The following is a 22,446-nucleotide window of genomic DNA, read 5'->3' on the forward strand; positions in this document are numbered from 1 at the left end:
ATTTTTTTTTTCTGCTGTTCCTTCCTCATAAATTTTATTTGACCACTTGGCAACATCACCCACTAGGGAATGTTAACTTCCTCATTTGGTCTCCAGTTAAATGAGGAGAGCTGGTGTCTTCATTCAGTCTGGTTCAGCAGGTTGCTTGATTTCCTGACAAATAAATTAGCAAACTGAAGTGTTAAGAAAGAGATCGATACAAATATTTTACATAAAATCTGATTTGTATTACAGGTAAATTACATCTTTGTTTTCCAGTTAAGCCAAGAAATCCTTTAATTAGGTAAACAGCTATTCCTCAAAACTGTGTTGTTAAATGCGTTAATGATAGGTAGACCTTTTTGTGTGAATAAACTCTTTCTCAAAGTACAAGGTAGTTTTTTTCAGGTGTTAGTATTGCTTACAGAGACAAGGACCGCTTTTTGTTCATCTGCTTCCGTCTTCACTGCTTCCTTCTCCTGGTCTCAGACAAACATCAGATTTGGCCTCCAATGTTTCTGGTAATCCAGTTGCTCATTGTTTATATTTTATTTAGTTCCACATTCTTGCAAGGTAGATATCAAAGACATTTTATCCTTCACAAAACATCAATATCAGTCCTATGTGGGTTTACATGCTAGGAGGGACATGTATTTGGAAATAAATATTTAATTTTAAACATGTTAGATTTACACTATGGACAAGACATATTGCCTAAAAGCATTAGCAAAAACTAATGTTATTCCTTCAGCAGGGAAGCAGAGAGGTAGTGGGGAGGACGAAGTGGAGGAGGAATGAGTTGTCTTCTATTTAATACTTCTAAATAAAATAGTTGTGTTAACATGCTTTGATCCCTTAAAGAACTGATTGTCAAATCAAGGGAAATTAAGGAAATTCTGTTATCTTTTTGAGTAATTTAAAATAATGTAGAAATTTTTTTCCGTTTTGTTCTGTTATGTAATAACTGAATAATGCATTATTAGGTTTTCCATCATATTGCTTAGTCTAAGGCATTAACAGAAAATTATGCAAAGTCAGAGTCATGTTACAGGTGCTTTTACTGTAGTAAATTTTAGACCCTGCAAAGGAATTTTTTAGTGAGGAATTTAAGTTACTTCAGTATTAAAATGTAATGGATATCTCTTTTCTTTTAGATGTGTTTGAATTTATATTTGTACGATTTAAGCTGCCTTATGTATTTTATCATCTTAGCTTTTTTCAGATTAATCAACTCCTTGCTATTCTTTTTTCTAGTGTCACTTCCAAAAATTCTGCTATAAAAGTAGATTTGTGGAGTTAAATCTTCATTGAAAGTTTTCCTCACCAGTGCAGTAGTTGTGATTTTTTTTTTCCATTTCCCCCTTATTCTGCTTCATTGGTTTTAGGATTAAAAATAAATCCTGATCCAGAGAACTCTTCATATTTCTAAAGAGTTCTTTGCAAGTATGAAGATGAGCACATGTGCAAGTATGCATACCTGTACTAAAGCTACAGGCTTAATACCACGCTTAATTCTGAAACTGATGCCCTGAAGTTCGTTAAACTTGTGTTAAACCAGTGCGTTAACAACCTTGAGAGGTCTTTAGCTCATCAAGCATGCGTCGTCTTGCAATCTACCTTTGGCACTGCCTAGTTCTTTTGGATAATGTTATTTACTGAAACCAGGTGTGAGCTATGAGCACACCCTTATTCTCCTGTCAGTGGGGGGGGGGTTGGACTTGCAGTATCTTGGCTGCCTTTCGTTTCTTTCTTTCTGCCCATGGCTGTGAGGACGGTCCTGTTCTAACTTAGCTTTATTGTTCATTAGACATAAATAAGTTTAAGCAAGGCATAAGGAGCTGGGCAGGACTGGGCAGTTCTGTGTCACACAGTTGTGAGAGGAGGCGGGGGTGGCTTACTGGCCTTGTTAGAAGCAATCATTTCTGGCCCCTTTCCACATGTGATGTGATTCAGTTTTACTGCCTGCATGTGCTAATAACTATTTGTCAGGATATAATTAGTATAATAGAATAGAATTGAGTATTTCAGTTGCAGGGGACCTACAAAAATCATCTAGTCCAACTGCCTGACCAATTCAGGGCTCACCAAGTTATGGCAAGTTTTTGTTGCTCACCTAGAGTTAAAAAAAGGCACCTCTAACTGATTTCTGTTGATGCCTTCTCTTCCTTATATTACTGGGAAAGGGTTTTACCAGAATGCTGTGTTCTAAAGTCTAGCAGCACTGCAGATGCAATTTTAGCTGTATATTTTCACTGGGAAAGGTGTTTTGGAGAGCTCCATCCTGACTTGATCTTTTACAAGCATGATTGAGAGGTGCGGGAGAGAATATATAAAACATTCCTACTGGAAAAGTTGCTGTTTATATCACTGGATCATTGTAGTTATTCATTAAGTTTTAATGTTCTCCAGTATGCTGAGATGTCAGTTCATGTTCTCAAAACAGTGTTCGGAAGCCCCGTTCACTTGCCACATCAATGCCTTATTCCTGAGAAGGGCACAGAGGTTTTCCTCTGCTTCTCCAAGCAGGAGCTGGTGCTGACAGATACTTCACAGTAGAGAGATGTCACTGTATTCCTGTTTGCTCTAAAATGGACTGTATAGTGCACTATGGAAATAATCTGCTTCTGGCCAAATAACACAAAGGCATTTCACAGTCTATAGCACCATCCTTTTTCTTCATCCTTAGCACAACAGCACAGGAATTTAAATAAGCTCACACAGAAGGAAGATTATTTTTATTTAATCTAAAAATTGTAACCGAGGGGGGAAAATCAGAGTATTTTAGTGAATGTAAGGAAATAGAAGCATAAACACTTTGGTTTTGAGATTAGGGAGTATAAAATTTACAGAATGAAAGGACTTGCAGTCTAGTGTTGATTTAGAAGAGAATGCCTTAAAAAAGAATGAGTTTTCCTAGTATAGTTGCTGCATTTTGTTTGCCAAGTTTCTGATGTCTCCTTCTTTCAGCCACTCTATCTTATATTCACAAGATTGTGTATATTTTTCAGTATCATTACAAAAATAAGTTTTGATTGAAGTCTTTTTAAAAATACTTAGTAGAAATAACCTTTCCAGAGGAAAAACGCTCTTTTATAGCTGGTCAGAAAGTGGAGTTCATCATAACTCACTGTTGAAATTATTTTTTTTTAAAGCATTTTATAATGTATTCATTACTGAAAATCCACAAATATACTTGAGCGGGAAAGATGCACTTTTGTTTGTTCTTCCTGCTAAAGCATAGCTTACTTTCATGGTGGAGTGTTCGTGTAGGTGAAAATACAAAAATAAAAGCAAAAAAAAAAAAAAGATCATGAGTCAGTCCTAAAAGCAGTATGAAATTATGAATGACAATTCAATGTCCTGCCTGGCTTGTCTAATAACTTTGTTAATATGGTAGTCTAGTTCTGGGGGCAAACTGGTAGAGATTTCGTATCAGGCTAAACACCTTGTTTTGGATAAAGCAATGTGCACAACAGTAAGCAGTACAGGGAGGAGACAGGCTGAGCTTACCTAAAGATTTTACTTAGAGTATCGACAATCATCCATTTTTTTTGTCTAGATCTCCTGTTTTCTTCTCTTTCTTAAGCGTAAATTTGTTCTTGCTCATTTTAGGTCCTTGTATCAGCAAAAATCAAAAGAGCTTAAGGAGAATTGACTATGAATAGATGAAACATTCTGTATTGAATATCTGTCTCACTTGTAGAATAATTATTCCACCCATCGCTTTCTTCTGACGAATGGAACACAACTGCTGCCAGTTAAGTCTACTAATTGCATCTTTCGTATCAACTTCCAGCTCTTTCTGTTAAACTGTAATATGCTCTATCAAGTATATTATTCTGTAGATATGTTTCTTAGTGTTCACACTCAACAGATATTTTTGTCATGCATGCATTCCTCTGCAAGAGTGAGGGAGTGTGAAAGAATGCACTGAGCAGTGTCGGATGAAACTCATTGCTATTCTGACAGCATGACTGGGCTCCTTTAGGAGGGCATTCAATCCTTGGCTTTCATTCCCTCACACTGATGTGATAACAGAATAAAAGAGCTTTACAGCTGATTGAAGTCAAGTAGTTGGGCTATTGTAAATGCTCACAAGAAGATTACTGATGAATACCATTACTGCTGGAGGTTGGACTAGCAATTGTGCATGTCCGTGCTTTCTTATAGAGAACAAATAATGAAAGAGAGCATGTGTTGTTAATTATGGAGTTAGCTGTGCTTTCCTTTTCTACAGGGAAGATGGTGGTGTCCATTTGACTTCAGCGTGCTAAGAGTTGTATGATGCGTGTTAACCAAGTTCTGAGAAATCTTCATTTTTAAGTGGTAATTTGAGCTGTGGCTGTATTATTTCTCTAGTTCTGAATACCAGAATAAAGAAAATTGAGTATGATTCTCTGTTTTAGTCTGGAGTCAAAAGGTGCTTGGCCACTTCAGGAAATAATGGAAATTCACAGTTTTCCATCGTTTGCACTGCAACATTCTCGTTTTTCTTGTGACAGGAGACAGATTGAAGGCAATGAATTTATTACGGAATATTGAACATTCTTTGCATATAAATGAAGCAGATGGCTGAGATAGTCTCAGACTTCTGTGGTTTAGTTTGGCTGAACGTTTTTGAAACTAAAATACTTTGTGTCTGATTGTCTTTTCATGCATAGAGGGGATATATGGGAAAACATTACGTCAAATTCGCAGTCTCACTTTTTTCTGTTATGCTTGTAAGCGATGATGGAAATAGAAGATACAAAAACTCTGCAGGAAGTCTTTCCTGTGCTAGATGATTGTTCTTAAATACCTGTACTACCTCTGGCAGGACACTGGGTACTCCCTAAACGCTCAGGTCCACCTGAGCTTGGAGGTGGGTTAACACAGCTTCTCCTCTTTAGCTTGAAAACATTCCAAAAAGGCTTTTTGAATTGTTTTAATGCTGTTTTTTGCTAAGTAGAAGTTATAATAATTGGTTTCTTTACTCGTCACAGAATCCTTTCTGTTTATGAGAGAGCAGAAATAAAAGAGTTTGTATGCAATGCTACAGCTATGCAGTGCATCTTTGTAAGGCAGGTTTGCTTCCAGGCTTCATTTATAACTTTGAGTGTCTGCATTGGGAAATAGTGCAGTGCGTAGGAGTGGATCTGTGGAAAATCTACAATGCAAGCCATGGTTCGGTACATGAATCACAGAATTGTTTACGTTGGAAAAGACCTTTAAGACCATGGAGTCCAAACTGTTAACCTAACACCACCAAGTCCACCACTAAACCATGTCCCTAAGTGCCACATATCCACGTCTTTTTTTATACCTCCAGGGGTGGTGACTCAACCACTTCCCTGGGCAGCCTGTTCAGTTCTTTACCACCCTTTTGGTAAAGAAAATTTTCCTGATGTCCAGTCTAAACCTCCCCAGGTGCAACTTGAGGCCATTTCCTCTTGTCCTATTGCTTGTTATCTGGGAGAAGAGACCAACACCCACCTTCCTACAGCCCCTGTCAGGGAGTTGTAGAGTGTGATCATTTACATACTTCTATCCCCTGAGCCTCCTTTCCTCCAGGTTAAGTAACCCCGGTTCCCTCAGCCAGTCATCATAAGACTTGTTCTTTAGACCCGTTACCAGCTTCATTGTCCTTCGCTGGACATACTCCAGCACATCAGTGTTGTTCTTATATTGAATGTGTGTGAGAATGGATTTCAAAAGAATGCTTGCAATCCAAACCAAAGCACTGCAGTAACTGTGCCCGGAATGACTTTCTGAATCCGAGGAAGCTCCTCGGAGCCCTTTCTGGCCACTCTACATGTTTGCTTCCTGATCCTCTCAGTGTTTGCTTCCTGATCCTCTCATCAGTCTTTCTGGCACTGATTGGTGCAGGTCCCCAGTTCTTTGATCTAGTTTTTCTTGTGGTCTTCACTGTGGTCACTGGAACTTTCCTTCCTGGGGGTCCTCTGTTGTTCTGAAAGGAAACTCTTTAGGGATCTCAATTTTCCTCTGGAGGCATCATCCTGACCTTGCGGTGTCTGTTTTTTAAAAGGAGTATAACCCACACAAACTGAAAACGTATTAAACTGACAATCTTTCACCATAGTCTTAAATTGGATCATCATGAATATCCATATGATTACTGTACACTGTATAGCGTAACTTTTAATATATTTTTCCATTGTTTTTGATAGGTGACAACAATTAGGTGCTGCTGTGATTCTTTTGTCCTTTATCTGTCTTTGAGAACAATAGCAATAATTCCGTAGATTGTGTTGATACCTCTGAACGAAAAAGGTATTATGAAAAGTAATAAATGGAAATGATGCCTCCAACTTATATTTGCTCTGAATTTGTTTCTAATGGAACTTTTATGAAACACAATAAATAGTATTGAAAATGAAAGTTTTATGTAGTGGCTTTGGAAATAGTAATAATACTTTGAATAACCTAAATAGATATAAAAAGCTATACAACAGCTTTTTTGCATTCTAGGTGGAAATAAATAGTTTATTTTGGAGGGGAAACATGGTCTAGTAGATAGAGCAATAGAGATAACAGTTGAAATGGCTGTGCTTTCTTGCTTTTTTTTTGTTTAAATACTGTCAATTCTTTTTTCTTCTCTTTTGCAAAAAGTTATGGTTGATAATTTCCAGGTAACATCGACAACCTACCATTTTTTTTTCTTCCCATAAATGGCGAACAGATTTTTTGAAAGATTTGTAATAATTATTAAATACAAATCATCTCAACAAAAACTATATCTTCTAATTATCTTTTGATAAATTCTCATGTAGCTGAAAAACATTATTATACATTGTGCTGAAATACCTTTCCACGAAATTAACAGTAGCATTTTCATGATTGAGGCTTTAAGTTCTAATAGTCTTCCTGTTTGTTAATAAACAGGTTTTTCTTCTTTCTAACTAGATTCTTTCTTTCTTTGTGGTAATTTATCAAACCTGTGGGAAAACAAATCAATCTGTCCTTTCTGAAAGGCATAAACAACTTTCATTAATGATACTTTTTTAAGGTTTATATTGCAGATAGAAGAAGTTGTCTCTTAGCTGTGTTTTCACTTCATTTTAATATTTCAGGAAAAGTTGCTTTTATGGGGGTGATGTGCTGTTGTTTTATTTTGAGATAATCCAATACTTGCTTTTTAATAAGACATTTTCATAATTAAAAACCTTAATTTTGTTGAGATTTTAAAATACATTTTGTATTTTTGAAGTTAAATACTTCAGTGCAGACTAGATATTTGTATGACTGCAGTATTTTTTTTAAGTGTGTTTATTGATATGATCTTGGAATACCTGCTATGTAAATTAGGGATGTGGTAAAGAGGTGTTTGGTTTTCTGAGTTTCTGACTTGTAGATTCCCTTTCCCTGTGGTATTGAGTCCCATTTTATTACACACACATTCTTCATATCTTTTATTTTAACTGGGTTATGACTTGTTTTGTTTTGGTGGGTTTGGGGGTTTTATTGTTTGTTTGGGTTAGGTTTTGTTGGCTTGAGGTTGGTTTTTGTTTTCTGTTTCTGTTTTTTTTTTTTTTTCTAATTCTCTTTGTCTCTGGTCCTGTACCCTTTATGGAAACAGAACTGTGCAGCTGGGATTCCTGTAGGCTCTCGGTGCACAGTGCATGACAACCTTTGCTTCCTGCCTGTTACTATAGTAGCAGCACCTTGTCATTTTTCAGAAATGAGTATTAATTAGTTCTATAGTTTTAAGACCCCAGGGATGCAGAGGCTTTTCACAGCCATCCTTGCTGTCTGAAAGTTATGTGGCGAATGCACATTCTTAAAAGGCATCCAGGATCCATCTTCAGTAGCTCATCACTGGTCCTGAGAATTTTAAAACTTATTGAATCACTTAATTGTTTGACACCACTATTTCTATTCCTGTACCTGGATAAGCAGTTTCTGCCGTGGCTCTGGGAGTCTCTTCAGTGTGTATATCTTCAGTAGAACTTCACATGAGCTGATTTCTTTGTTTTACAGCTCATTTTGCAATGCACATTGGTTGGTTAGAGCATGTTTCTTCCAGCTAATAGCACGGTACTGCCTCCGTTTTGGATGGAATGAGCTACAGGCATTGTCAGTACATGTTGAGCTTCAGCTTTCCACACAGCCATTCCATTTTATACTGGTAATTTTTTAAAACTACACTAAAAAATAATGGGTACAGGAAAGAGTTTTCAAAAATGGTGTTAGATGATCAGTATTGGCCATCATAAAATCTCTACATACATTTTTTTTAAGGTTGTAGAAAAACTAATTGCAATAAATCTTTTATTTTTTATTTGCTTTTTCTACATCCTTTGCCATTTTGATATTGGAGTGTTCAGGAACTGAGGAATACTAATGTATATAAAGTGACTGGTGGTGATGGGTAAGCTGTGTCAAAAACATTGCAGCTGTGTGCCAAATGAACCTGTATTTGCAACTTAAATAATATCTGAGATTTTAAAAACATTGGCATTGACTTGAATGTATATTTGAAAAACACAGCTTGACATCCTTCTTTCCAACATTTCAGGGTATATTGTATTCAGATTTTAAAGCCTAAAAGTTCAGAATCTTCAATCTTCAATGCTATAAGGAAAACAATGGGGAAAATCTATTCAATTCACTTGAAAAGTATTATAAAGTTGAAGGAAAGATGCAATAAAAATTTATATTTTGATGATACATCTATTAATAGATAAATCTATTATTTTAGTTCACAACATGGGTAGATGATATTTTGTTTGATTTCTGTTGTAATTTTCTAGTGGCTGAATTGTTATTTTGCCAAATATTTGTTCCTTTCACATTCATTTTGTTGATAAAATTAATCCTGAAGCCTGGCAGCATGATTTTTTTGATTGTCTTATTGTTGCTTGTTACAAGTTAATAAAAGAGATTTGAAGAAAGTTATATAGAAGTATATTTTTTTCTTTTATAATAGCAAAAAACAAATCCAGTAAAAGTAATTTATAACCTCAGTCGGCACTCTTTTGAAGGCTTGAATAAAGTAATTTGTAAAACGCTTCTGAAAATGTGGAATGATGTTTAGGAATCGAATGCAGTATGCAGCCCCTGGGTTGTTTTAGTAGGACCAGTGCTGGGGTTTTAAATTATTTGGTCAATAGTCCTTGATTAAGGAATTTGCAGAAGTACTATACTAGATGTTAACTGTGAACTTCAGCTGAAGATTCTGTATTCAGCCAAAAAAAATTCACCGAGCAAGCTTTTATTTGTATCAAAGCTGTCCTCTGGCTTTTAGCTGCCTAAGGCTGTGGAGGTGCTGATTTAGGGCACTCTTGCTTGCTTTGTCATCTGTTGGAGGCTTCTCAAGAGACTGGTACTGAAGACTTGGCCCTTTAAATGTCAACATGGATTAGTGGAGAGATGCTCAGAAAAGCTGGTGGAAGGAAAAAAGCAAGCCATGTGTATTAACAGCAATAAGAGATTTTAATAACTTAAACTTCGCACTGATGATGTCATATCAGATGGGAAAAACATGAAGCTGTACTGGTCATCTCAGGCTGTCGGTATGGAAGAAGCTGTTGTAAGGGCTTTTCAAGCTACTCAGCTGTACTGTATCTGTGATGGAGTAACGTTGTCCAGAAAAAAACCCCCATGTTACTCGTAATATTAGAATTAATAAAGTTGTACGCACTTAGGAAAGTATTGATGGTTAGTGTATGATACATCTGAGCTGGAGAAAAGTACAAACGGTATTACTGTCTTGTAATTGCTCAGGGTCCTTCAGGGTCAAGACAGATCTTTCGGTTCTCAGAGTAAAGAGTAGTAGCATCAGAGTTAACCTCCAGAGAACCCTGGTAAAGCAGATTGCGACAACTCTACAGGTGTTGCCATTCCCAGATAAGTCTTTTGTTTCATGCAGCTGCCCTCAAATCAGTGATCTGGTGTGAAGACTGTTTATTAGTGTGGACTTTAACTTGATTGTTCTGCTGTCCACCAGGTTTTGATTTTTAAACATTTTTATAAGATTCAAAATAAAGATCTTCCCTTGATTCAATGTTCTGAGAGATACTTAAGTGCTGAGCAAGCTGTGGCATCCATTTAGATGTTAGCATCTTCAGAACAATAGTGTTCTTCACAGGAAGATTTTTTTGCTAAAGCTGATGAGGTCAATTATATGTAGGGGATGTAGTTTCTCATTCCGATCAGAGTTCAGCAAAGCTGCACCTGATCATCACTGTTCCTCTGTTTCTGTACTAACCAGCTGTTGGATGGGAATAGAAGTAGGCTGAAGAGTATATTTTGGATTAGTTTGGTGAGTCTTTTGGATTAACTGTTTAGGTAAGAAGCAGCTTATTTTATTCACCGGGACAAGATGAAGCTCGTATTGATAGCTGTCAGGCATCTAATGAATTTAATTAAAATACATGCATTATTAACATTTCCAGCTGTGATATTGAATGACTAGCAATTTTAAGATACTTGGAATGAGTAATGGTGTTGGCTTTTCAGTTGCTTTTGACATCAGCCCTTTTATAAACCTGCAGTTTTGCAGAATCATGACTATAGAGCCTGTGTGCTGGACATAGCTGAAAAGCAGCTGAATAATCTTTTCAGATTATGTGCTTTTTCTTCTGTTTAATCAGTGAAGATGCTGCTGCATACAGCAACTGCCTACTTTAGCTTCTGTGACATTATTAGTGTGTTAGTTTTAATGGAAGCTAAATGAAAGCATGCAGGCCAAGGAATGTTGTTAAGCAGTCATATGGTCACAAAAAGCTCGGTGCATTCAGATCATCATCGTGAGACAAGACTGTACGTAAAGCCAAGTTGCCATCCCTAGATAGAGACTGATTCAGATAGTGTTGGTCTGCAAGGAAGCAGTATTTTCATGAATAAGAGGTAATATTTTTGCTGGCTAGTAAGTGGAGGAAAATACTTGTTCCAACGATTTTCTAATCTCTAGAAGAATACCGGTGATCAGAATATAAGGATTTTGTTGCTAGTTTGAAGAATGTAACGTGGTTTAGTGATGAGAGAAGGGGATGAAAAAAGCTAGTGGTCTGTCTTGAGTATCTTTATAACGGTTGTGCTAGAAACTTGAGTGGTGGTTTTGACTGTCATGACTAAGCTTGGAAAGATTAGCTTGGAAAACAGGAAAGGAAGGCAATAGCTCATGCTTAGTACTAAATACCTTTTTGGTATTTCTGTTCTCACTGTCCTATCCACTTACCTTCTTAGTCAACAAGACAATCTATTAAAAAAAAGTGACTGAATGGGATATGCATATTTGTTCGTTCTCAGTTTCTATGGTGTCTTCCTTGAAAGAAGGAAGAAGTCAGGGAATAGTTTGCTTGACTATCTAGTTGTTATTACTAAAAATAAAAGCAAAACATTGTGTACTTTAAGAAATACCTGCATAAATGTTGGGTTTATGCTCAGAATCTAATAAGACATTTTCACAAAATGTTTACATACTACATTGATGTAATCATCTGTCAATTTACAGATGTAGGAGTTTGAGGATTGTGGGGTTTCTGTTCACTGGACAAGAATTCAGTAATATCTTTATTGGATTACTTAATACTCTTTACTCAGATGACCAATAATATTTTGTTTAAGCATTCATTGCAATCAAAATACCAACTTTTGTCCAGAAAAGCACACATGTAAGCCTCCATATCTGGAAGTGACATACGTGTCCTAAAACATACTAACAGGACGTCTTTGAATTGCATGTTGGCAGTGTGTCAGTAAGCGTGTTCTTGTTGCTTATTGCAGCTTCGCAGCAAGTAACTTGTTTTTTAATACTGTTGTTTAGATATTTTTGTCTTTCAGTATGCGTGATAGGTATTGGTACATTTATTCAACATTTTTTTTTTCAATTGTGAAGTGTTAAGCTAAAACTTTTTACTTTTTATAGGTCTGCTTTGAGTAATTAATTTTATTAAAGCTAATAATACGATAAAGCTAAATCAAATTAGTCAATTATACAACTTTTATGCAACTATTTCAGTATCTTTGAAATCCGGGGGCTAAAGGCTCTAGTGGTTGCCTTGAGCGTGGGTTATGTATTTCAGCAAAATGTGATAGCTGATGAATATCTGCAGAAAAGGATATCATTGTGCTCTTCTTAATGAACTATTTCATACAAAAAAAAATAATCAGTCCCATTGTTTAGAATAAAGGGATGCATGTAAATGAGGCTAGTGCTGAAATTGTATTTAAACAATGCTGACAGTTCTTCTATTGTGTCCATTAATTAATTTCCCGGCATCAAGGTTCTCGGGGAATGAACTGTAAAAATAATTAAAATGATACATGAGGTAAATAGTTTAGAAATTCAAAAGGTGAAATAGGGCATTAGTTTAGTAAATATTATTCATACTGCTTATTTGTGCTCATTTGCCTTTTAAAAGCAGGTTATTGAGGAAGTGTGATCTGGTTTTGATTCACATGATCTGCTGAAGTTCTGCTCACAGTTGGAAAAGTTGCCATATTCCTTTTTAATCAATGGTGCATGTCCTTATTTCGAATCAGTAGTCTGCTTAAAGCAGGTTAATGTTTAAGTAAAAATGTTTTGCCTTACAGCAATATTCTTCAGAACTAGATTAGTTGCAGCCTATTTTTACTAATGATCTGAATTCAGTTTGTGCTTGGTAAGGTAAACCATATCTTTAAGCAGAATTTGGTGAATAAAAGCAGTTTGGATTCTGGTATTACACAGCTTTGCTTTTTTCCACCACATTTTTTGCCAACTAAGTGGTGTCAAGTCACTAGCTGAGGAGGCATTAAAAAGTTTAAGTTCAAGTTAAATCAGTGATTTCAGATAGAATAAATAGGGTCTTAATTAGAAGGAAACTTCAAAACAAACTTATTTCCAGCTGGACAATCATGTCTGAATAACTGAAGCCCAACTTTAAGCCTAGTTTAAAACAAGTCATTGCAATAAATGTTCTGTCATTGAATGTAGATGAAACAAAGATGAGATAATTTATTTTTTTTGTATCCCAAATGTGCATGCCTTTTGAAAATATTTTGTCTGAAGGTTTTCACTCCAATCTGCCATGTAACCTATAAAAAAAGAAATAGCCTTCAGTTTTTAGAAAGTGTTTTGTGCAACTTACCTGTGCTGGGGGCAGGAACTGGTCTGTCACTTCTGGTTTTATCCTCGTCTTACTGCTCCTCAGCCTTTCTGTAACAACTCAGTCAGTACTTCCATAACTTCTGTCATGCAAGAGGGATTTTAAGTTAAAGTGGGGGACATCTGAGTAAATTAAAGATGCAAAATGAATTTTCTGGGAAATAGCTAGAGGGTTAGACTTTTCAAGCGTGCGGATGTTTTTGAAAAGACTTGATAGTGTCATCTTCTCATATCCTCTTACAGCTTGTGTGATCTGACTGCCTATGCCTAAGCCTTTTTCTGAGGAAAATACTCAGGACTAAGGGGCGCAGGGAAGTGTATGCTTCGGTTTTATATTCATACAAGAAACAAAATACATTGTATGCTTGTGTTTCATGCTGTTACAGGAAGGACATAGTGATGTTCACTGTTAATTAGAGATTCTCTAAGTCATTACACTGCTTCATGGCTTGGTAAGATGATTAGGAGCCATATTAATGGCTCTAACCAAAATACTTAGTTCTTTAATACATTAACTATGGTGAACGAAAGAAAATATAGCTCTAAGTAATCAACTACTTCCTAAAACTTCAGTAGTGTAAATTATCCCCTGTTATTTATGAGGACTTATAATGGTATGTGGCTGTTATTTGTTAGCACACTGAAACCAGCCTTTAGTAGTTCTGTTAGTTCTTGCTACTGGTTCTGCTGTTCTCATCACCAAACAAGTTAGGAGGTTTTGATCTCAAATACTTACAAGGAAGAAAAACTTGTAGAAAATTTTTGGGTTTATTTTTTTTCTACTAGAGGAGCCACAAACATATTAGATTCAGGTTTTATATCTCACCCCTCACCATTCTGTTGGTTTTTGTTAGCTACAAAGTGCAGTGAATCATTAGCATTGGTAGAATTCATGCTCACATTGCCAAGTCCCTGTTCTTGCCCTGTTCTGTGTAGCCATAACTAGTATGTGAAATAGAAGTTTTTTATCTTCTGCTTTGTAGAAATCCAAAGCAGCAGATTACGCAACATTTTCTCCAGTAAGTACAAGGAGCAACTAATGGTCACTCTTCAGTGCTGAGAAGAGGCTTATTAACATGGGAAATAACAAAAACAAATCAATAAGCTTTCTGATGGTTTCACGATGCTTAATTCTGCCCTGTATAACTAAATTCTTTTCAAAGTAATGGTGGGAATAAGTGTTGCAAAATTTAGTTGTTCTCCCTGGGTAGAGTTCAGTGTCACCTTGCATTTGTATCGAAGCCATTCTCCAAGAAAACTGCCTTACTCCACTTTCTTTTGTAAATGCCCAGTTCAGCCAGAAAGGACTATAAGGGAGTTGCATAAGAAGCCCCATTCCTTTAGTGAGATCTAGCAACATTCCTGTATATGAAGGTAATAAACCACCACCCATCAGAAGAAAAATAATTATAAAAGAAAAACACATTTCAGTATTGGATGTTAAAGTATCTCATTGAGTGAATTACACTTGACATCCTAGTCACAATGAACTTCTTTAAAAACTTAATGATTAATTCGTTGAATGAACTTAATGAAAAACATTGTTATTTTTTTTTTTCCACCAGTGTATTCTGGAAAAGCTAGGATAAAAAAAGTAAAATACACACTTGAAGTTAGTTATTTTTTATTCTATATAAGTTGAACGTATCAGCAAGTGAAGAAGTCAGTAATTGAAATTCTGTTTGCAAAATACAAGCTAATGTAGAAAGTTATATGAGATATGCTTTTTGAAAGTAAATGATTAATAGGAGACTGGATAAATCAAGTAAATAGTAATTATCAATAGCATTCATTTATATTTTATATTGATTAATTGTCTTGCTATAAATTTTGCAAGCCATATGAAGCATTCTAACAGGGCAAGAAGACATCGATCCAAAAAAATGCCAGGAATGGTCTGTATTCCTTGTGATATAAACCTCTGCTGCAAAATCCCAGCCACAAGTCATCTTTCGGGAACTGTTGCCAAGTTGTTGACTAGAACAGAGAGGCCAACTACTAAATTATTACGAAAACTGATCTTTGCCTAGTTTTCAGCATAAAACTGTCAAATCTAATAGAACAATGTAAGATAAATAACTTTTTTGAACATTCCTAACAAAAATAGGAAATGTAAACACAGTTCTTGTAAAGTTGTGGGATTGTTTTAAACAGCTCTTCTACAAGGGACTTACAGTGAGCACTGAGGGTTGAGATGATAATTTTTGCATGGTGTACTGGAAGTGCCAGATACTTCTAGCTTGCTGTTATGACCTGAAAATGTTAGTTTCCATCACAAATTTTAAAGTGCTGTCAAATGTGTTTGTATCAGTTTTAATGCAAAGATCAAACCAACCCATATTTTTTTGTGTTAATTGTTGGATGTTTGCATTAGAAACAGCTACTTATAGGCCTTACCTATAAGAAAGGTTGTTTTTTGGTTTGGATTTTTTTTAAAGCATAAATTATCCAGCTTTGTTGCTATATTTATTTTCAGGTAAGATTCAGTTTAGACAAGTGCTGCTGGTCAGCTACTGGGTTTAGGATCATCCCCTTGGAAATAGTCATGGTGAAATAAAAATAATGGTAGAAGACAATCCGAAATGTGCAAACTCAATAAACGTAAATGCTTTTAGTAGGTATATTTATGTATAACTGTAAAATACTTTTTAACGTTTATCATGATGAAAATCTGATTTTTTTAGCACCACAGAATAATCAGAATTTCATTATATAACTGGCTCTAAGAGTGAAAGTCAGGAGAAGGTTATGACCCTACGCGTGTTAGTAGGCTGCAGTGTACAAAGAACATAGTTGCAATCCTCAAAGTATTCCAGTATCTTTCAGAATAACAAGATTTAGGTGACTTCGGTACCATGTTCTCTAAACTTAATCATAATATTCTTTCACCATGAGTAAATATAACATCTTAATAAAGTGTTGTCATGATTTTTATGGTGAGAAATCACCTCTTGCAGAGCTCTAAGAGCCAGTGAACATATGCATTGGGTTGATGAAGCCTACTGAGATTGCTGAAAACAGTAAAGAAGGTTCTTCGTTAAAGGCTATTAAGGAAAAAACGTGGATGTGGAAATAAAGGAGTGCCCTTGTATGGATAAAACTGTCTGAAAGATGGAAAACTGATGGTAGGAAAAAGCAGACAGGTTTCAAAATTAAAGGAAATCACATGTAATTTTTATACAATTTGTGACGAGGCTTTAGCTCTTTCTGCTGAAACGATTGCAAAAGGGATACAGGAGTAAGTGAGACAGCCAGGTTTGCTGACAACACCATGTTATTGAGAATAATGAAGGTGAGAGGCTGACAGCAAGGAGTTGCAGGACTTCATGTTGCTATAAACAACCAGGCAGTAAATATGGGCTTCAAGTCAGCTTTCTACACTCAAGCACAAGAAGAAAATATGAGCTCAGTAGCAGTCACGAAAGAAAAAGAAAACTCAAAGGCTGGGAATTACTGGGAAAGGAGAACAAAGGATCATTATGTAGCTATGAGAGTTATGTTCTTTCTGTGTCTTATATACTGTTATGCAGCTCGGACTGTATTTCAACATCAGATAATTGCAGGAAAGGATGCTTAAGAAGGCTGAACACTGAGCAAAGATGGTGGGAACCGGTAGATGAGGAATGGTGGAATAGACAAACATTCTAGTCTACAAAAGAGAAGGGAAGATTAATGTACTGAAGAAAGTGAATAGGAAGTGATTGTTCATACTGTCTTTCAGTGTGATAACAGCTTTGAATGAAACTAGCAGGTGTTGGGTTTAAAATAGACATGCTATATAGCAAGCATTTGCATTTTGAAATTCTTTGCCACAGAACTTTGTGATTACCAAAACAGCTTACAGTTGCAAAAAGCTTTGGGCAGATAAGTAAAGACAAATCCATTAACAAGTATTAAATGGATATATTCTACAGCTTGTGTAAGGACATCTCTGAGCACTGAAAGTTAAAAGAATGTTCTGAGGAGGTACTGCTATATGCTTGCAGTCTTATACTCGTAGTCATCTGCTGTTGTATGTGCCTGGGGGCAGGATAGTTACCCTGATGGACCTCTCCGTGGTGTGCATGTGCTGTGCTTCTTCTCAGACTGGAACTCTGAGTCTCAGTTTTGACAGTGAATTGAGTCTGTCCCTAGGAAGGTGAAGGCTTCTGGCTGAGAGAAACTGCAGATTCTGAAGGATGAGCCAACACATTCCACTTTCCATGATGGTCCTGTGCTGGCTTCTTTCTCTTTTTCTGCCATAGATTGCTTGGATAATTTTGGAACAGTTACTTAAATCCCTTTACAGCTAAAGTATCTGCTCTTTGTAATGTCATAAACCCAGAGTTTCTTATAGTTGCTTTCTTCATCTGTAATCATAAAGCGTGTTGGAAGTCCTTGTGCCTCAGCCACTATTTGCTTGTGGAATGTGGTGGTTTAATACCTAACCCTGGCACAATTTCGTAGCTTTAATCATTCCGAATACTTAAAAAATAATCATGATTTGTATTCTACCAGCAAATATGATATAACATGAGATATTACACTCCCTAAATGCTGATGTATCCAGGGTATGGGAGGCAGGTTAGACTAATTGTTGACTAGACAATAATCAGTCTAGTCATACAACAAAATTTGCATTCTTTCAGCAATTTCTAATTCAAGTAGTTTGGGGAGTGTGGTATAAAAAATGTCTTTCATTTCAGCTGCAGAAGAGATCCAGCATTTGCAGGGCAATGCGATATTTGTGATGTTAACAACCTAAATGATTTTTATTGATAATGACAGATGGGTCTTAGATAATGTGCTCTGAGTCGTCTGTAATATGTTCAGAATAAGTCTTCTGGAAGGTTGTACATCTGTCTTGAGATCTTTTGCTAAAATATTTAAATCAAGGTCATTGTCTAGATTTGATTTTAAATAGCTTTTAGCCGGTAGTCTGCATTTCTGTACATTTAGAGATCAAACTGTTTGTATCTTCAAAAGATACACATGGAAAAACTATAATAGGTAGCAGGTGTTAGAAAAGGCAATTATGCATTAGCTGTTTTACTCAATTTCTAAAACTGTCTAAAACTATCCATTGGAAATACTTTGTAGCCTAGACTTATCTCTGAAGCATGATGATTTTTTAAATCTATAGGGGGGTATGCATTTTTTCTTTAATGAATTGCATATTTAAACCTATTTGGTTTCATTTAAGAGCTGAAGAAAATTGTATTGAAAAAAAAAAAAAAAGATTGAACAGAAGAATCTCAAGGAAAAGTACAGGTTCTTAATACTTTGAGATACTTTTTCTGCAGCTCCTCAAAAACATTTTTAGTTTCCAGTATTGCAGTTCTGAGGTTTTTTTGCTTTGAAAAATTTTTTTAAGCCACTTATCTTGACATTCTGGCTATAGAAGAGTTTTCTTTATTATGTGATACTAGAATGAATTCTCAGGCTTAAAGTCGGAATCTTAGGTTATTATCAGAAAAAAAAAAAGAATACTCTGATGATCTAATTTGACTGCCTTTGTAATATTGTTTTCTGAGTCAATGTAAGAGAAAGGAAAATAAACAATTTTGTGAACAGCTACTGCAAGTTGACTTGGATAGTTAAAATGCTGCTTTCAGACAGATTTCTGTGATACTGCCCCTTCTCCCCTGTGCTTTTGAAGAACTTACATAATGTTGGAAGAGTGAGAAGAAAGTGTATATTAATACCAAACCAGGTTCCTTTCAATTCCCTCTTTCTTGCTCATGTCACATAATTAAAGAAATGTAAACCTTTATTATATTCAGGTAGAATAAAAAATAATCCAATACATAAAAGATCATGATGAATGGTTATTATTGTAAATGACATTTTCCTGCCTACAGTCTATTCATTTTTCCCCCTTCTTTATGTGCAAAAATAGCCTTCCTCTTTCTTAATCTACCCTCAGCAGTATTTCTGTACTTTATTTGCTCAGCAGTCTCAGTCCAGCTTTATGTGCCTCCATCCCATAGCAGTAATGTGGCTTTTTTTTTATTTCCCTGCTTTCCTGTTTGATTGCAAATGCTCAGGCTGGTGCCATGCTCTTCAGTTACCCGTTCTTTGAAGCAGATCTAAACACAGATCATAATTCACCAGGTAATGGTGAACCAAGCTGGTTCTTACTATGCCAGAAAGTTTTCACCAGTGACAGTACATACTTCAGAGTGGGCTTCTGGAAAACGCATTGATGTTTTCTTGTACAGACTGTTCGCTGAGTCTTAAACACAATCAGTTTTCATTCCACATTACTACCCTGTTTCCCACCCGAATTTGAAGAAAGGTTGTCATTTTTGTGCGATAACGTTGTGTATACCAAAATAACAGAAACTTTTCGTGTATGATTACAAAGCTACTGCTTGAAAGGACATTTTTAAAATTCATGTTAAAAGTGAGAAATTGGTTGCAGTTCAGTGCTGAGAAAAAATAGACCAGAAGTACTGTTTCTATACTTAATTTAAAAAAAAAATTAAAATACTTTTTTCTCATTTTAGAGATGAAAATGTTATAAAAGATTTAAAAGGCTGAATATAAAAAAAATACTGCAAGTTCTGTAAACTTATTTACAGAAAGTAGTAAGAGGGTTGTTTTCTATAGAATTGGATTTCTGCATTTTTTTAGAATTGTGTTTGATTATTTAAATAGTGCCACAATAGTTTCTGGTATGATAAGTGATACCAGCACTTTGCTTACAAGTATGTCTTCTTGGTGTATGATTTTATGCTTTTATATATGTTAACTCTCTATCCCAAGAGAAATGTAAACACTAAAGTAGATGATGTGGATTTTTCGGGAGGGTGGTAGTAGGTACATGATTCTGTAAAGCTGTTTTTAAGTGGACTTCACTTTGATTTTTCTGATTAAGACAAACTCTAGAGACAAGTCGAATTAAAATTACCATATGCTTTGTCTGTCCTGAGATTTTACCATGTTACTCAGGTAACGTTACTCAAGTAGAGTGTTTTCCTAAAGTAGGAGAAATATCACAGGATTTTATAATCAGAATCTTCCTTTTTTGGTTCCAGAATTAAGGAACTACTGTTTTCAGCCACAACTACACTTTTATATTTAAAACTTCCCTGTGAATAACTGGCATTGACTCTTGCTGATTTGGTGGACAGGATGGTCTGTGGTTTCTGTAGCTGCTAACATGGTGTAGCGCACTGTGCGCTGCTGTCAGTCCAGGGTAAAGGAGAACAAAGACTAGGAGGAGAGTATTTTTACTTCAGTTGTGACAGTGGAGGTCAGTAACGGTACTTTATTGCACTGTTAAAAATGTTACATGGAAATACTGTGCTCTTCGAAGTTAAATAGCAATAAAATAGATATTTTATCATGCTATGTTTTACATAAGAAGCTATTTTAGTTCTTTATTTAGTATCTTTACTTTAGCAGAACACTGTAGTTTCTAAAGAGTGAACTGCAGTTTAAAATGACCAATAGAGAATATTAAAAAAACCTTATACTTTTAAAGCACTACAGTTGGATCTTATAAATTATTTAGATATGAGCATTTAAGTATCCCTACATTTCTCAAATTATGTAGCTTAATTTTATAATTATTATTTTTAAATGTTATTTTAATGAGATGTTACATAGCATTAGTTCACCATAATCACATTGATAATTAAATATCATCTTTTTTTTCAGTTCTCAGTGGTATAGCAAATAAAATCTAAGATTAATTTGGTAATATGAGAAAACTTAGTAGAAGTCTTTTACAAGTAGGATCACAATTTTTTCTAAACTCTTGCATATACTTATAAAAACTGTAATTTCTAGGGGGAGTTTTATAAAGTGACTGAATCTACTTACTTGAACTAGGACAGAAAGCTGCAGATTGTAGAATCATGGAATGGTTTGGGTTGGAAGGGAAGTCAAAGCTCATCTAGTTCCACCCCCCTGCCATGGGCAGACTCCTGCCACCAGACCAGGTTGCTCCAAGCCCCATCCAGCCTGGCCTGGAACACTGCCAGGGAGGGGGCAGCCACAGCTGCTCTGGGCAGCCTGTGCCAGGGGCTCACCTCCCTCACAGGAAAGAATTTCTTCCTTTTATCTCCTCTAAAGGCTCTTTCAGTTTAAAGCCATTCCCCTTGTCCTGTCACTACATGCCCTTGTAAAAAGCCCCTCTCCAGCTTTCCTGTAGGCCCCCTTTAGGTACTGGGAGGCTGCTGTAAGGCCTCCCCGGAGCCTTCTCTTCTCCAGGCTGAACAACCCCAACTCTCTCAGCCTTTCTCCATAGGAATGGTGCTCCAGCCCTCTGATCATCTTTATGGCCCTCCTCTGGACTCGCTCCAACAGGTCCATGTCCTCCTTCTGTTGGGGGCCCCAGAGCTGGATGCAGTACTTGAGACAGAGTGTCACGAGAGCAGAGTAGAGGGGCAGAATCACCTCCCTCAACCTGCTGGTCACGCTCCTTTTGATGCAGCCCCGGGTACGGCTGGCTTTCTGGGCTGTGAGCACACACTGCGGGGTCATGTTGAGTTTCTCATCAACCAACACCCCCAAGTCTTTCTCCTTAGGGCTGCTCTCAATCCATTCTCCACCCAGCCTGCATTTGTGCTTGGGATTGTCCCAACTGACACTGAGGACCTGGCACTTGGCCTTGTTGAACTTCATGAGGTTTCACAGGCCCACCTCTCAAGGTCCCTCCGGATGGCATCCCTTCCTTCCAGCTGTGTCAACTGTGCCACACCGTGTGGTGTCCTTAGCAAAATTGCTGAGGGTATACTCGGTCCCAGTGTCCATGTTGCCAACAAAGATGCTGAACAGCACCAGCCCCCGTAGGAGGAAAGCCACTTGTGGTCTCCTCTTGGAGATCGAGGCATAGAGTTGCTCTGGTCGCAGCGCCCCCTAGGGGCTGCCCTTGGTGTGAGTGGCGATGGCCACTGCTGCCCCCGGCCCTGCCGACGCCTCCGTGCTGCTCTCCTGCAGGTCTTGGTGCTGCCCGGGGGCTTCCCTGGCTCAGGAACCCCCTGTGCACCGTGATCCCCCGCCATACTGCACAACGTGCCTGCCCCACAGCTGATTGTCTCGGCAATCGGAATACAAATCTGAGTTGTAAATGTTTTGCGTTACAGGGAGTAGATTTTTCTGCTTTAATAAAAACCTCTAATTCAGTCACATACAGACCAGGTTTATTTTTAAAATGCGTAATGATTTCCTACAGCAGAACTTATAAAGAAAAAGCTACTAGCAGTAGTACAGTTTGCCCTTAGTAACGGAGATGAAGCATATGTTCACGCCAGAATGTTGAGCTAGGCAGTGCAGTATTTCATGCCAGATATAACCTGATAGATAACATCAGGGACTAAAAACACATCTGTAAAGAAGGAATTTAAATATAAGAAATGGATGAATACCTCCCCGTAATTCCCGTTACA

At 36.7% G+C, this 22,446-nt stretch overlaps 1 protein-coding gene across 3 annotated transcripts in view; it reads left to right on the plus strand.

Moving 5' to 3' along the window:
* TBC1D22A (TBC1 domain family member 22A) overlaps nucleotides 1–22,446 on the plus strand; it is a 180,065-nt gene that overhangs the window by 123,955 nt on the left and 33,664 nt on the right. The window contains exon 12 of one of the 3 annotated variants that reach the window (XM_055808798.1): nucleotides 8,495–8,788. The exons of 1 other annotated variant lie outside the window; for it this stretch is intronic. In XM_055808798.1, coding sequence (XP_055664773.1) covers nucleotides 8,495–8,524 — 30 coding nt within the window. In that variant the 3' untranslated portion in view covers nucleotides 8,525–8,788. Of the gene's footprint in view, nucleotides 1–3,591; nucleotides 6,292–8,494; nucleotides 8,789–22,446 lie in introns of those variants that run through there. One more of the 3 variants, XM_055808797.1, reaches the window with a different exon arrangement.

The sequence above is a fragment of the Falco peregrinus genome, chromosome 6, assembly GCF_023634155.1.
Source record: "Falco peregrinus isolate bFalPer1 chromosome 6, bFalPer1.pri, whole genome shotgun sequence".
Lineage (NCBI taxonomy): Eukaryota > Metazoa > Chordata > Aves > Falconiformes > Falconidae > Falco > Falco peregrinus.